Source organism: Taudactylus pleione, unplaced genomic scaffold (genome assembly GCF_031769625.1).
Source record: "Taudactylus pleione unplaced genomic scaffold, aTauple2 ptg000188l, whole genome shotgun sequence".
In the NCBI taxonomy this organism is placed as follows: Eukaryota; Metazoa; Chordata; class Amphibia; order Anura; family Myobatrachidae; genus Taudactylus; species Taudactylus pleione.
This window is the reverse complement of record NW_028284590.1, coordinates 1,425,698-1,441,731: the sequence shown is the minus strand read 5'-3', so window position 1 is coordinate 1,441,731 and position 16,034 is coordinate 1,425,698. Positions and strand designations below refer to the sequence as shown.

The window sequence follows — 16,034 nt, the reverse complement described above, 5'->3', positions numbered from 1 at the left end:
AAAAATATCGTTTTGGTTCTGTATAAACCTGTGACCTTAGCTGTGTTAATCTGGAAGTACAAAGTTGAACATTGGTCAGGAGAGTGCGGGAACTGACAGGGAACAGCTGACTCCAATCAACAGATATAAAGAAAAATAATTGAATTTATAGGCCAAGCCGAAATCCCTGTGCAAGATGCCAAACCAGAAATGAGAACTTTAAAATCCGTTGAGCATGCTGTGTTGTAAAGCCAAGTGGAACTAAACACAGAACATGATTATACTGTACTTTCCACAGGCTTAAGAATGAATAGTTGTAACAAAAGTGCTTCTTTAACAGAGCTGTGACCAGTACTGTACTGTCTGTACATCACAGGTTCAGTGCAAGGTTTAATGTTGCTGCACTATTAAAGCAATGTAAGTTTCATGACAGTGTAATAGAGGGGTTGGGTTAGGCAAAAATTAGGGTTAGGCGGCAATTAGCATTAGGGGGCTGGGTTGGGTTGGGTATGAAATCTCGGGATGCCGCTGATCAGAATACCGACAGCCAGAATCCCGACACCCATAGGGAAGACAGGAAAGTGTTTTCCTAACCCCTACCCTAACCCTTACCCTAACGCTCCCTCCCCGGTGCCTAACACTAACCTTCTCCCCTAGTGCCTAAGCATAATCTCCCCCTCCCCGCACCATAAACCTAACCTCCCCCTCCCCGCACCATAATCTTAACCCTCCCTACCTGGTGCCTAACCCTAACCCACCCCCCCCTAGTGTCTAACACTAACCCCGCATCCTAACCTCCCACTAACACCCGAAACTTACCTTCGGGATGCCGGCGGTCGGGATAAGGATGCCGGGATCACGACCTGTTGGGATTCCAGCGCCGGCATCCCGCACGCCAGGATGCCGACTACATCACGCACTGGAGACATACAAGTTGCATTGTGCGTTGAGTGCAAGATGTGACTGAATTGATTTGGCATCTGGGAAAGGAATTTACTATAGTACTTTAACAGAGTCTATATATACTCTGCCCTATTCTTTTATCATTAATGCATAAAATATACCAATAAATAAATCTCTGTGAATGAATCCATAACTGAATTACATGGCCTTCAGATATTTACAAATAGGCATACCCGCCACAGGGGCAAACTTATTATAATTACACTGTACAACAAATTAATACTTTTAATTTGTTTCCTTTCTAAAAATAGTCATACATTACTAATTTTAGGTCAAGAAAAACAAAAATGATTTCAGAATGTTTTTACTAGATCTATTTTTTGCACTATACTGTATGTACATTAGTGATATAGTCATAGTGAAAAGCTATTTTAAAATAATCTGATATTTTCTTGATAGAAAATAAATAACAGTTGTTTTAATTCAATCAATCACAAATAAGAACACAAAACAAAACAAACATACAGCATACGAAACAAACATACAGCATACGAAAGTACTATCTAATATAGTGGCCTATTCATGGGGGTGCTTTCTCTTTGCTTGTCGCTTGTACTCCTCTTCTGGGGCATCTCTTGTCACTGTCCAACAGTAGTGATTCACCTACCCTGATATCTTTGTTCCATTGCTGAAATGTCTTGGTGGAATCGCTCACTATGCTCGTCACTCAGTGCACCACAGTTATCGTGTGTGGGTAATCCCGTGAATCGCAAATATTTAAACAGGAGGGGAGGGGACAAATAACTGATTAATTTAATTAGGTCATTAGGCCTCGCCCCCTCTGCGTGGAATGCAGACTGCTGGTAAGATTCTCTCCATTCTGCCCACTTCACTAGGAATACCCCTACATCGTCATAAATGGGCTATATCTCGGAACTCAGAGCTAACTGAGAGTTTTAAATGTCATATTCATTCTTTACATGCTGAAATCAATTAGAAGTAACTATTTTCACATCAGAAACATTTTCATTGTTGTGCAGTGTTATTGTTTGTTTGTGTAACCTTATATTATAACCATTGGCCGAAGGCTGTAGGGCTTACTTTTTCCAGTATGATGATAGCCTTCTGGGGCCGACCCAGAAGAAGCATGATGTCTTTCATCAAAACGATATTAAATAAATGAATAAAAACATTTAAAGTTTGGTCGGAATCGGGGGCAAGGGCAGGGCAGGAGCAGCTTGGAATGTATAGTCAGTCTGCGTTGCACCTACCCAGATGAATTATTTTATTTCTCTCCTTGTAGGGGCCATGCTACAGCAATTGCTACAGAGCATGGCCCCGTCTCTCTTGCACTGCACATCTTTTGCACAGAAAAACAGCTGAGCCTGTTCTCCTTCTATTTCTACCTGGCCAGTATCAGTCACCTCTGTGGTACAAGTCAGTATCACCGGAGATGGTCAGTCACCTTCTATACTAATTCCTGATGAGCTTCTCTCGTAGCTTTCCTCTCCCCCCTGTTTTGTTTATCAATCTCTGGGATGATTTTTTGTATTGTATATAAGTAACTGGAATGTTTCCTGTATTGTATATCGATCTCTGGGATGCTCTCTGTATTGTATCTCTGACTCTGGGGTGTTCCCTGTATTGTATAAAGGTACCAAAATGCCTGTCTTTCTTGTGACTTAATACAAATAATAATGGTGTGCTAACCCCACCTACTTTTGTGCTGACTCTGACCACTATTTGTTTGGCCTTGCCTACATGAGGACACTTACAGAATTTTTCCACGGACACCTGAAGTTCACAATCCGTCCCTGGTTACAACTGTAGAAGTGACAAGCTGTGTTTAAAATCTTTTGGATTGATTGGTGGTGCCATGGATTGGTGATCCACTACCAAATCAAATTATTTATGGTCAATATGATAGGCAAAACCAGTGGCACCAATCATAAAATATATGGACAAAACAGAAGTGCTACCCTGACCACCACCACATAACTGTACCTAAGGATGACAGCTAAGCACAATTTACTTAATTTAAAAAAATTGCTAAATTTATCAATAAAAAACTTTGTCCTAGGGGTGCCGTGAAAAATTTCTAATACATCAGGACGCTGTGTTTCAAGAAAGTTTGGGATCTGCTAACGTGGAACAAAAATGTACACATATAAACATACAGAGGGCACGTGACCAAGTTAAAAACAACTACATATTCTGCACATGTAATGTGTAGATGGCATTTTGATCGTATACTGTAGCTTGCTTTTAAGTGCCCTATTTTAAATGCCCTAGTTTTATAGTTTCAAGAACTGTGGTGACTTTCACCACCAAGTTTCAGAACTACAAAATAACCACTATAGTTGTACTTTCAGACAACTAATACATTGACTATTAAGCTGTATATTGGAAAAGGGGCAAATGTAGCTATGTTGCAAGCACAAATAGCTTCCCTATCACATTCATAATTCTGTATATCAACCTACAAATCTCACTAATATGAAAGGGGTTATCCAAATCAAGGTGGGTTAAATTATTGGTTTGCATAGGCCCAAAGTGTTTGATAAAAAAAATTGGTATTTCTTCCTGATCCCCCACTGCAGTCTTTAGTAACCTTTTTTAATGTTTGGCAGCACATAATATGAGAGGAAATAATTAATTAAATAACACTAGTTAATCTGCAAGAATCCTACACATGGTATATATTACAGCTTTCTAGTTAAATCTCATTCATTCAAGAAATACAGATAAATGCATTAGCGGATGTGAGGAAATGGAAGGTTGTTAACTATATAAATAAAATCACTGCTCTATTTTTCTTGGCAAGCTAAAAAATCATAATGCATTAGTGAAATAGAGATATATATATATATCTAGCCGTGAACTTGGATAATAGTGCCTTAAAGTTTCTTTAGGTGTATAAATGAATAAATAATTAAAATAACCATAAATAATGAACAATCTAAAAAGTGAAGTTCAGCTGAACTTGCCTGCCTTTATGAACTTTTCTTTATGAGATTAAGATAAGCTTTTTAAAAAAATTATTTATATTTTTTTTACTTGGTCATTTACTGTATATCTCTAAAGAATCAGAATATTTATCTATGGTTGCTATTCCTAATTATATCAAATTGTGTGTTTTTATTTTTTATCTTTAGCTATTTTATATATTAAATGAAATTGGCCCTTTTGAAAATGGTTAAAATAAATGTGTTTTTAACTTGATCAGTCGCTACTCTAGTGCAATTTATTATAGCACAGGCACCTAGCACTTTACTTGGTTGGAATTGAAACACTGTTTTCTGTTGAATACATTTCCTTATTTTATTTTCACGATAATTATCAGTTGCAATTTTAGGTCAATTGTTACACTGGCACTTAGCACTTTATATTTGTAAACATTTGACACTTTTAATACATTCATTATTTATGATTATTTTAATAAATTATTTATTAATTTATACACTTACAGACACTTTAAGGAGCTATTATGCAAGTTCACAGTTCTATACTTAAGTTTTACAGGCAGAACACCACTGCCCTATAACTCTTGGACACAGCTGCCACCTTTTATAAAGGGGTGTACACACTATTACTCAGAGTTTTGGACTCTCAGTTAATTACGGATATATCAGTAGTGGGGCGCAGGGACCATTTCTGTTTATATAAGTTAAATAAACAGTACGACAGGTAGTCAATCAATGCAACATAATATTGTAGCTAACATTTGAAGCAACAGCATACTCAATAAATGGTTCTGCAATGAGTATATGTTTGTGTATAGAAATGATTATATGTGTATTTCCAAATCTGGGTACACACTATACAATTCTTGTCCCGATAATTGTATAGTGTGACAGTGTATGCATGAGTGTCAGTGTTAACTGATAAATGGCTTCAGATGCTCTTGCAAGTGGTCGGATCGGGAGGTTGCATTTTATGAGCTGCTGAAAAATTAAGATGCCCACCTCCCAATCCCATAGAAGAAGCTACAAATACAGTGCATATGGAGTGCACACTGATTAGATTACTGCTCTATCTGATCTGCAGAATGTATCTGTTGTGTGTACCCGGCTTAACGGAAAATTTTTTAAAAGGTTTTAAATATTTATTTATCCTATTTGATATAATTTATTTTCGTACATTTTTTTCCTCTCCCCTCTATGCTACAACCCTGTAAAGTATTGAAAATCAATAAAATATTAAAATATAAAATGTATATAAACCTTAATAGAAAAGGTTTTTGTGATCTCTGTATACACTAGTCTTCCTTGCAAAGTTGTATTAAAAAAAAAGGTCTTAAAATAAAATTACCTAACCTTCCTACTACACATCATGTCATGTGACTGGTCCTCTGACTCGCATACAAACAAGAGGTGATCAGCTTTTAAGTGCAGGGTATTGTCAAAACCCATAAGATGTGTAAGCAAAATTATTTATATAAATTTTTTTTAGAAACCAAAAAATTTGGTTTAATATTCACAATATGTTTATTTAATATTATTTATTTAAGTTTTTATCTTCCAGTTTTTTATATGAGAAATATATTTTTGTTTTTTACATTATGTATACTACTTTTTTTGTTACATAGAGATTTTTCTCAAATAATTTTAAAACTCCAATTTCTTTATATTTAACTTTTTAGTCATCAATAGAACCACACCTGTTTATCTCATTTCCAAACTTTGAACTCACTAAATTGTGTAAAAATTATCTCCATATTTTTATAGGTTTTATGTAGTAACCATTATTTTTACTACAGTATATCTCCCAAAATGTAAGTTTTCTAAATCTGGATTAGTTACGATACTATAACCACTCATGATTGGTGCTCCATGCCTTTCTTTTCAATCAAAAGAACATAGGAAAAAAATTAAAATGTCTCTGCTTGAGACAATATAAATAACAAGAAAATAATGATGTCTTTAAAAGAAACCCACAGAACACCTCGCCCTTTTTATGGTAAATTATCATAACCTAAAGCAATTCTGCTAAGGTTTCACTACTGCAAGTTAACCACATGCATATAAGTTGTGGGTTTTTATTTTTGTCAGTGTGATGGGCTCTACTAATTGTGTTTTGTTGTCTTGCTACAGGGAGGTATAAACAGTTTTGGCTATTATTTGCTGTCTCCATGAGACTTGGCTCCTTACAATGGTACACTGACATTCAGTTATATCCTGTGAGAATAAGGATCAGGCTTCAGTACTAGAGCATGGAATAGGGGTATCTGGTTGGAAGTATTGTGTGTTGAGCCACATATGATCCAACTAGAGAAAATTGAGCCATACTTGGTTCCAATATGACGCGGAGCCATAACAGAGCCAATAATATACTGACCCCTATCTGGTGTCAATATTAAATAGCTGAGCCATGCCTGTGCAACATACTGACCCCTAACTGGTGCCAATATTAAAATGCTCAGCCATACCTGTACCAATATACTAACCCCTATCTGGTTCCAATAAGATGCTGAGCCATACCTGAGCCAATAATATACTGAGCCCTATCTCGTGCCAATATTAAAACGCTCAGCCATGCCTGTGCCAATATACTGACCCCTATCTGGTTCCAATATTAAGACACTGAGCCATACCTGAGCCAATAATATACTGACCCATATCTGGTGCCAATATTAAGAAGCTGAGCCATATTTGTGCCAATAATATACTGAGCCATATCTGGTGCCAATACTAAGATGCTGACCCATACCTGTGCCAACAATAGCCATATCCGGTGGAAGTATTAAGATGCTAAAATATACCTGTGCCAACAATAATATACTGACTCCTATCTCTCTCCAAGGCTTGATATATCTCCCCTTCAGTAAGCCAATAATAGGCAGCATAGTGTTCATCATATTATCTCCTCTGAACACAGATTGTTTCAGAGTAAGAGTGCTACATGATGACTCTTTAAATAAACAGCTAATAGGGCAGCGAGTCCTGGTGGCAGGCATGGACTGCTTACTACCCATCAGTGATGCCAACCATGTTCCCTGACTAGTAGCACTGAGATGAGCAGAAAGCAGATGGCAGTCAAATGTCAGCAGCTGTAAACTTGAAGCTTCCATATGATACCATACATGCGGGAAGGGGACACGGTTTTGTAAGGTAGATTATTTTGCTTTGGTTACATAGAGGGAGATGCACTAAGCCTTGGAAATAGATAAAGTGGAGATAAAGTATCAACCAATAAGCTCCTAACTGTCATGTTACAGGCTGTGTTTAAAAAATGACCGTGAGGAGCTGATTGGTTGGTACTTTGTCTTCTATCACTTTCTCTCTCTTATCAAGACTTTCTTTTTGAAAATCGTGACTGGGGCCATGCTTAAGTGCATTAACTTTGTTTCCCTGACTGTTAATGTAAAATGTAGTAAACAAAACACAATGCCATCAAACAAGTGTTTAATAAAGGAAAATCAGTATAAACTATCTACTTTTGCAATCCACCACACATTACATTCTCTATATTTTAGTAAAAACAATACCATATGTCCAGGGCTTAAAGTAGTCCTGGAGAAGTGGTGGAACTCATCTCCTACTCCGTCTACTCCCCCTCCCCTCCCACGCTAGGCGGAGCTACTCTGAGAGGCCAGAACAACTGTGAAAACTGTTCTTTACACACACACACACACACACACACTCACACTCACACACACTGTTTGTGTATAGGAACAGAAGGTTTGTGGGCTATGACAGTGTGAAATTCATTTTAAATGCTTTTTTAGCACTGCTGACATCAACTGAGTCTACAATGTTAGGTAAAAAGAAAAAACAATGTTCTATATCATCAGTATAACTCCTACACTGGAGAGACAGCTTCCTCCTATGTCTCTCCAGCGTAATCCCCCTGCACCTCTACAGTGCCACCCCCCTTACTACTCATCAGTACCATCTCTCCTGCATCTCACCAGCTTCATCCCCCTTGCTTCTAACCAGCTTTATCCCCTCTGCATCTCTCCAATTCCAATCCACCCACCATCTCTTCAGCACCATCTTCCTGTGTTTCATAAGCATCAGCCCCCCCTGCATCTCACCAGCGCCATTCCCATGTCTTCACTCCAACACCATCCCCCTGTGTCTCTCCAGCTTATCCCCTTGTGTCCTTCCAGCAGCTCCCTGCCCCTGTGTCCCTAAACATCAGCTCCCTGCCCCTGTGTCCCTCACCATCAGCTCCCTGCCACTGTGTCTCTCACCAACAGCTCCCCGGCCGTGTCTCCTCTTCCACCAGCGGCTTATCCCCCTATTGTCCCTCTAGCAGCAGTTTCCTGTCCCTGTGTATCCTCTCCCACCTGCAGCTTATCCTCCTTGTGTCACTCTAGCAGCAGCTCACTTTCATGCCTGCCCTGGCCCTTGCTCCTCTTTGCGGCTCCTCAGTGCACTATGCAGAGGCAGCGACGGCATGACGTCACATACGCTGTGCCGCAAAAGGAGCCATCAGGGTACAGGCCCACAAAGTGAGTGACAAGAGGGGCAGGCCATGAGCAGGAGGTGGAATATGGAGCCGGAAACCGAGGAGTTGGAAATGGCCGCCGCCAGACAGAGTGGCTCTCTGTCTGTTGGATTTCTATGCAGGGACATGGCGGAGGTGGAACTAGTTCCACCTACCATTAGAGGTGACGGAACTCAGTTACACCCCGTTCCTACCCACATTAACCCCTGTGTATGTAAAAAAAAAAATTAAAAGCTTATTTTTAGAATGAGCTTGAATAGAAATCAGCAAATGTTTCAAATAAAGTTTTTTTTTCTTTTCAAGTTATTTTTCCAAAATGTGTTATCATTAACAACTAATGTATTGGTATATTTCTATTGATATGAGCAAGAACCAATATGAAAGATGATCTTGTGGGTTCCTCAGCTCCTTCACATTTTTATTAAAAATAGTGAAAATGTTTGCTTGTCCTTTCCAAAAAAATAAAATCAAAACATTTGAACAAAACATTCTTCAGTCAGGAAAAGTGCTTTCAGTTCTAGTCAGCTAACAGAGTACTAAAAGTCACAAAAAATAAATATGTACTAAGTGTACTTAATTAAAAATGATTTGTATTTTTATTTAAAAATATATTAAAATATTTGAAGGAGTTTATGAATACAGGTAACTTTACAAGTAAAAAAATTAAAAAAAAATTCCCATGGCAGCTAAACAGATTAAAATGTTTGTAGGATGGTTTCGAAATTAAACACAAATATCTAAAGGCTGCGATTTGTTACAGCTACATATTTTGCAGTTATCTGTCCACTAGTTGTCATTATTGTCCCCTGTCACTGTGACATATTACCTCGTACATGATGTTACTCATTTACTGTGTTTATTGCCCCTGCATGCCCCACTGCACTCAGCTCCGGCTGCCCCTTATTGCCAATGGGGAAAATGGGAGGTTTAATTATCCAAATGTAACTTAAGTGACCCCTGCAGACGTCCTGCCTTGTGCTTTAATGCTGCTGCTCCCCTGTGTGATGATTGGCTGGGAATACGACACTGCGATGTGATGTCATGTCGAAGCACAGCGCCACACTCCCAGCCTGTCACTGACTTTGCAGAGTTGCAGCATCACAGCCAGCACTGGGCTTAGTGTCACCTAATATCACCCTTCTCACCTCATCAGTGGCAGGGGATGGGCAGTTGAACTGGCTGAAGGGCAGTGTCTGAGGGTGAGGGAGACCTATGTAAGTTACTGTATTAGTATCTGTATGTGTTTTCATTACCTTCCTATTATATTATAACATGTTTTGGTGCTTTATAAGTAACAATAATAATAGATATGGATACAACAATACCTTCATATCCGTCATTATCCAGGTCTCCTAGATTGGTAATCACCTCTCCAAACCTCGCTGCATACAGGTCACTTCCAGAAAGTTCATAGTCAAGCTCTGTCATCAGCCCCTTAAAATAAAATGTGGAAATTATATACTAGTTCAGGATTTTTTTCTTTATATCAATACAACAACATACTGTAAGAAAATATGTTCTCTTATTGATTATAAGCTGACAGAATGTTTATAACGACAGCTTTTCCGACAATTCGGGAAACTACAGTATGATTTATTGTTTCTTTTTAAACAGAAAATTATATATTATTTTTAGTGGAGGCTCCAGAGGTGGGGCTGCAGCGTAGTCCAAAATTAAAATAGGGGAGTCACACCAACTGCCACTCCCAACATCACCAGTCAGGACTCACTGGCAGTTGGTGTAGCTCCCTTATTTGAATATTGGACTGCGTAGCAGCCCCACCACTGGAGCCGCCACTGATTATGTTACATTTTAATGTAAACTGTTGCTGTAAGAAAAAATAATTGTAATTGAGTTTTTTTGTGGTTAAAAATCAAACACATTCTCAAGTACTGTGCAGTACTTAGTATATAAAGGGTTTTATGCTGGAAGTTGATGTTGCCTATTAATAGGGTTATGCCCTGTTACAAAGTTTTTGGCACTGAAAAAGCACTGTTGAAACGCGCATCACTCTCTCTCCCCAGAGGGTTCCTTTGTGCACTAAAGGCTTTACCACACTGCACTGCTTTATGTATACTAAGGTAATTAGCCTGACAAAACCGGACATCAGATGTACAGTAGCAATGACCATTATTTTCTGCTGTGCCGTTGCTTAATTACTCTCATCCATCATTCACTGCTGTGCATATGGTGGAAAGCAGATTTTCAGGCATAGGTTCTTTATTCTTTTTATTCAATATTGAGTTTCTGCAATGTTATATTCTGAGTATTGTTAGATGCGCTAAATAATCTGAGATAATCTCCTAGGTATATGGAAATTGACAGGTGAGACCTTATTTTACTATTATTCATTGTGACCTTTTAGGACTTCAGATATCATTTTTCTTGTGGTTCATGGTGCAAATTTTTAATCTGTTTTCTCTCTGTGACTGTTTAACACCATCACAAGTGCCACCTGTGATATTCTGGTCTCTGGGTCTTGACAAAGGGTCCTGTGATGCCTGAAATGTTGACACGCACTTTGATGCCGTTATGTGAGTGAATAAAATACAAGTTTTATACTTTTACACAAAGAAGACTGGTGAGTGCTCCCTCTGTACTTGCTTATATATATAAATAATTTTCCTTTCCTCCTGCAGTATTTGAAAACTTCAGATAGAGGTAGCTGTGGGGGCCAGTCTCTGGACTGCTTTGCATTCCGGTAATTGGTAAATATGGCAGCATCGCTTTCCCCATAGAAACCTAGAGGAGATGTGGCTGCCAGCGGGAATGGAGGGATCACAGCAGGTATTGGAGATATCTGCTGCGGTATCTCCATGATACATCTGGGGATACTTAATATTTGCTGTTAACCCCCGTAAACAAGTCAAAAAATATATAATGATAAATGGGCCCCCAAGTGCTTTGTCACAGCCCAACGCCACACTCACAAAAGGAGACAATGTCACCCCACCTCCACTCCCACTCCACACAAGAAGGGTGGTGGGTGTAGTGTGATGCTCAACAACAGCTGCAGTACCCAATGGGAAGGGGATGGAGAAGCCATGGTGGGCACACCTGTGCAAACTTTGCAGGCAAACACATTGTATAGGCTCCAAGTTACAATGGCTATGATACATTGGCTCACACAGTTTCCATGACCACCACACTTTAAGTAGCTAGTTCTTTTAAAGACATTAATAATAATGAAACGTTGAACTTTTTACATGGTCTGACAGAGTTACGGTGCCCAGGAATGCACATCGCAGCAATTGAATGCTGTCTTCCCCCATCTATAAGAATGCAGGGTACATTAGGACTGAATTTCCTCCCAAAGTAACATCGCCATTGTCACCCAAAGCTCTAGGGAGCCCCCTTCAGGCTGTTGTCATTACAGAAGCCAACTATCTCTTATGAACGCTGTTCTGTTCCTTTACTTGAATATGACATAAAAATTTCTGTATCCAATGCACGGAGCTGCTCTGTAACCAACGGCAACACTTATTTATATTGTTTGAAGGTGGAAAATGTCTCCTTCTAAAGAATGAAGAAATCACTGGTCCACCCTCCTAACCATCGTATGCTTATGCAGATCAGGACATCTTGTGAGCAGATTTCATGTCTTGCAAACCGCTATCTGGAGATGTCGTTTGTTATCTCTATAAACAGCTACATTTCAACAGATAACCGAGCTGATGTAACGTTGTTATCTCAGATATATGTACATATAAAATTAAACTACTTCTGCTACATGAAAATATACTCTTCTTTCTTCTTCAATAGTCTGCAGAATAGCTTTTACATTAAAGTAAATGAACAGTCTATTTATACAAAAGCTTGGCTGCCAATATTTAGAATTGCACATTCGAATCAGGAATTTCATGTTACTGAAAATACTGCATAATCTACACACAGTATTCTGAATAGACGGAGGTAGAACCATAATAGCCATCACTAAATCTAAGGACAAGTCATGATCACCACTCTCAGATGCATATGTAATATGAAAGATTAGAGGGGTCAGTCCGTAATACCTGCCTTGGCGGGTGTGTAATTAGGCACTGCTGTACAGCCAAGGGTAGCAGCTGCCTTAGTGGCACTGATATAGAGCTAGGGGTGGCAGCTGCCTTGCTGGGTGTGTAAATAGGCACTGATGTAGAGCCAGGGGTAGCAGCTGCCTTAGTGGGTGTGTATTTAGGCACTGATGAAGAGCCAGGGGGGGCAGCTGCCTTAGTGGGTGTGTATTTAGGCACTGATGTAGAGGCAGGGGTGGCAGCTGCCTTGGTGGGTATTTAGGTACTGATGTACAGCCAAGGGTGGCAGCTGCCTTAGTGGGTGTGTATTTAGGCACTGATGTAGAGCCAGGGGTGGCAGCTGCCTTGGTGGGTATTTAGGTACTGATGTACAGCCAAGGGTGGCAGCTGCCTTAGTGGGTGTGTATTTAGGCACTGATGTAGAGCCAGGGATGGCAGCTGCCTTGTTGGGTATTTAGGTACCGATGTACAGCCAAGGGTGGCAGCTGCCTTTGTGGGTGTGTATTTACACAAAAAGAAGAAAAACAAGTGCACAACTCCAAATTAACTGATTATATATAAATAAATACATTTTGCAGTAAATAGAGGTTTTTGGCATAATCTTGGCCAAGGTTATGGGCCTACCCACCACATCCGGGTAACCTCTGTAGGGTAGGTCCCTAACATACTAGGGTTCAAATCCAGAGTGCAGGACACACCCAAACGTGCCCAGCTAAGCCACCTCAAGGCACCGCTATAATAAGAAAAGTGAAGTGTAAAGGAAATAGTTAAGAGCAGCCGCAGCTGCATATAAGAATAAAAGTTAATTTTTGGGGCGTGGGTCCCCCTGGATTGCTTTGGTTGATCTGCCTCAGGGCACCGCAGTATAACACATTTTTCTTTCAACACATTTTAACGCTTCACTGTCTGTTTTTCATATATGTATTTAACTTTTTTATTTTTATTCTTTATATGCAGCTGTGGCTGCTCTTAACTATTTCCTTTACATTTCACTTTTCTTATTATAGCGGTGCCTTGGGGTGGCTTAGCTGGGCTAGTTTGGGGGTGTTCTGCACTCTGGATTTGAACCCTAGTATGTTAGGGACCTACCCTACAGAGGTTACCCGGATGTGGTGGGTAGGCCCATAACCTTGGCCAAGATTATACCAAAAACCTGTATTTACTGCAAAATGTATTTATTTATATATAATCAGTTAATTTGGAGTTGTGCACTTGTTTTTCTTCTTTTTGTGTATATATCAATGGTCTCCACAGGTAGCACCTGGTAAGTATTTACTAACCTAACCTCCCTCCCTAACCCTAACCCTCCCTTAGGGGTGCCTAACCCTAACCTCCCCCCAGTGCCTAACCCTAATCCCCCCTCTAAGTGCCTAAACCTTCCCTGCCGCCTACACCTAAGTCCCCTGGGAAGTGCCTAACCCTAAGTCCCCCCCAGGGGGTGCCTAACCCTAACCCTCCCTCCCCCTAGCCTAACCCTAACCTCCCAGGGGGGTGCCTATCCCTAAGTCCCCCCCGGGAGCCCTAAACCTAACCCTCCGTCCCCCACAGCTGTCCGCAGCGGCGCCCGGCATAACTTCGATCGGGATGCTGGGCGCCGGTCTCCCGGCGTCGGTAAAATGACAGGCGTCTAGATTTAGATGCCTGTCATTTAACCCTCACCGGGATAAAGCAGTCGGGAAGCCGGCCATCGGGATTACATCCACCGGCTTCCCGACTGCATACCCTGTTGTACAGCCAGGGATGGCAGCTGCCTTGGTGGTTGGGTATTTAAGCACTGATGTACAGCTATGCGTTGCAGATGCCTTGGTGGGTGTGTATTTAGGCACTGATGCACAGCTATGGGTGGCAGCTGTCTTGGTGGATGTGTAATTAGGCACTGATGCACAGCTATGGGTGGCAGCTGCCTTGGTGGGTGTGTATTTAGGCACTGATGCACAGCTATGGGTGGCAGCTGTCTTGGTGGGTGTGTAATTAGGCACTGATGCACAGCTATGGGTGGCAGCTGCCTTGGTGGGTGTGTAATTAGGCACTGATGTACAGCTATGGGTGGCAGCTGCCTTGGTGGGTGTGTAATTAGGCAGTGATGCACAGCCATGGGTGGCAGCTGCCTTGGTGGGTGTGTAATTAGGCACTGATATACAGCTATGGGTGGCAGCTGCCTTGGTGGGTGTGTATTTAGGCACTGATGCACAGCTATGGGTGGCAGCTGCCTTGGTGGGTGTGTAATTAGGCACTGCTGTACATGCAGAGTTAGCAGCTGCCTTGGTGGGTGTGTAATTAGGCACTGCCGTACATGCAGAGTTAGCAGCTGCCTTGGTTGGGGTGTAATTAGGCACTGCCGTACAGCCAAGGGAAGCAACTGCCTTGGTGAGTGTGTATTTAGGCACTGCTGTACATACAGGGGTAGCAGCTGCCAGGCATGGGATAACTGCTACTTCAGGCCATGCCCTACTCTTTGTTGTCTGCAGTAAGAAGGAAACTTAATGAGCTTTGGCCCTCATTCAGAGCTGTTCGCTATTTGCGTTCGTTCGTTCAAAAACAAGGGGCGGCTATGCAAATGATCCGTTCGCACATTGCAGTCTGTTCACACCTCTAAGTCTGAACGAGCGAGCAAAACATATGCTCGTTTATTTGATAAAAACGCCCCCTGGCTGCTCGCACCATACGTCATGTCCGCTATTTATTAGATTAATCGAGTACATCGAACAGGATATGAACTGCTCGCTATTCTTGTGGTTGGTTTTTTCAACCGCTATTTTGCAAGCAGTTCTGAGTATAAAAAACCAAGTGACGTGGTCATTGACGCTGCTGTATTAATTATGCAGACCCATAAAACGCCCGTTTTGACCTTTAAGCACGCCTGCGATCGGATCTCCACTCCCCGTTTTCAAGCACCTTCCCCTGTTACCACCCACATACGCCTCATTCTGTCACTCAAAATAGCAGGCACTCGCTATATTGCGTACAAATGATCTTCGGCCGCACTGACTGGTTTGCGCATGCGTACTAAAAACCGTACGCATGCGCAGATGTGCGAACATCGGTCGGAACGAGCGTACTGCCGCTAGCGAGTGGCTCTGAATGAGGGCCTTTGTCTTTACAACCAGCACTTTGCTCTGTCAAAGACTGGGACGCTAAGGAGGGGGGCGAAGTGTTCTAGATTACCTAGGCCTCTGTTGTGGCCCAGTAAGGCAAGGGAGGCATATACACGCCCACCACAATGCCATGACCAGGCCCTGATGAGTACATAGATGAGGAGGGTGAATAACCGCACCGTCTTCAGTGCCCATGACCCCAGCGCCTGAGCGCGTGTGAGGTTTCGTCATCCCTGAACAATGAAGCATACTAACCATCCCGAATTTGGTGGGACAATCCAAATTTGAGGGTTCGGTTCCGTTGCAACAATTGGCTTTGCACTGTCTCAGTGTAAGCAGCAGTGCAGTGGTACATGGATGCCACACACACCTGACACTGCAGGTTAGTATCGCTGTTGTTTAACATAAAAGAGAGATCTTCTTACACAGGCCAACGCAGGTCCCCAGTTTTTTTGGAATGGGAACTGAGGCCTACTCCAATTTATCAAGCTTCAAAAAGCAAGCAAGCTTTCAGGAGCTTCGTTTTCCCCCCGACAGCTAACACCATCTTGGGATGACTTTATCCATTGGAGCCTGTAGGCTACATTTTACA

The 16,034-nt window shown here is 41.3% G+C and overlaps 1 protein-coding gene across 1 annotated transcript in view; it reads right to left on the bottom strand.

Annotated features, from left to right (window-relative positions):
- Positions 1–16,034, bottom strand: part of ITGA4 (integrin subunit alpha 4) — a 213,932-nt gene that overhangs the window by 99,204 nt on the left and 98,694 nt on the right. The window contains exon 10 of the mRNA XM_088476418.1: positions 9,660–9,768. Within this exon, the coding sequence (XP_088332544.1) occupies positions 9,660–9,768 (109 nt within the window). The remainder of the gene's footprint in view (positions 1–9,659; positions 9,769–16,034) is intronic.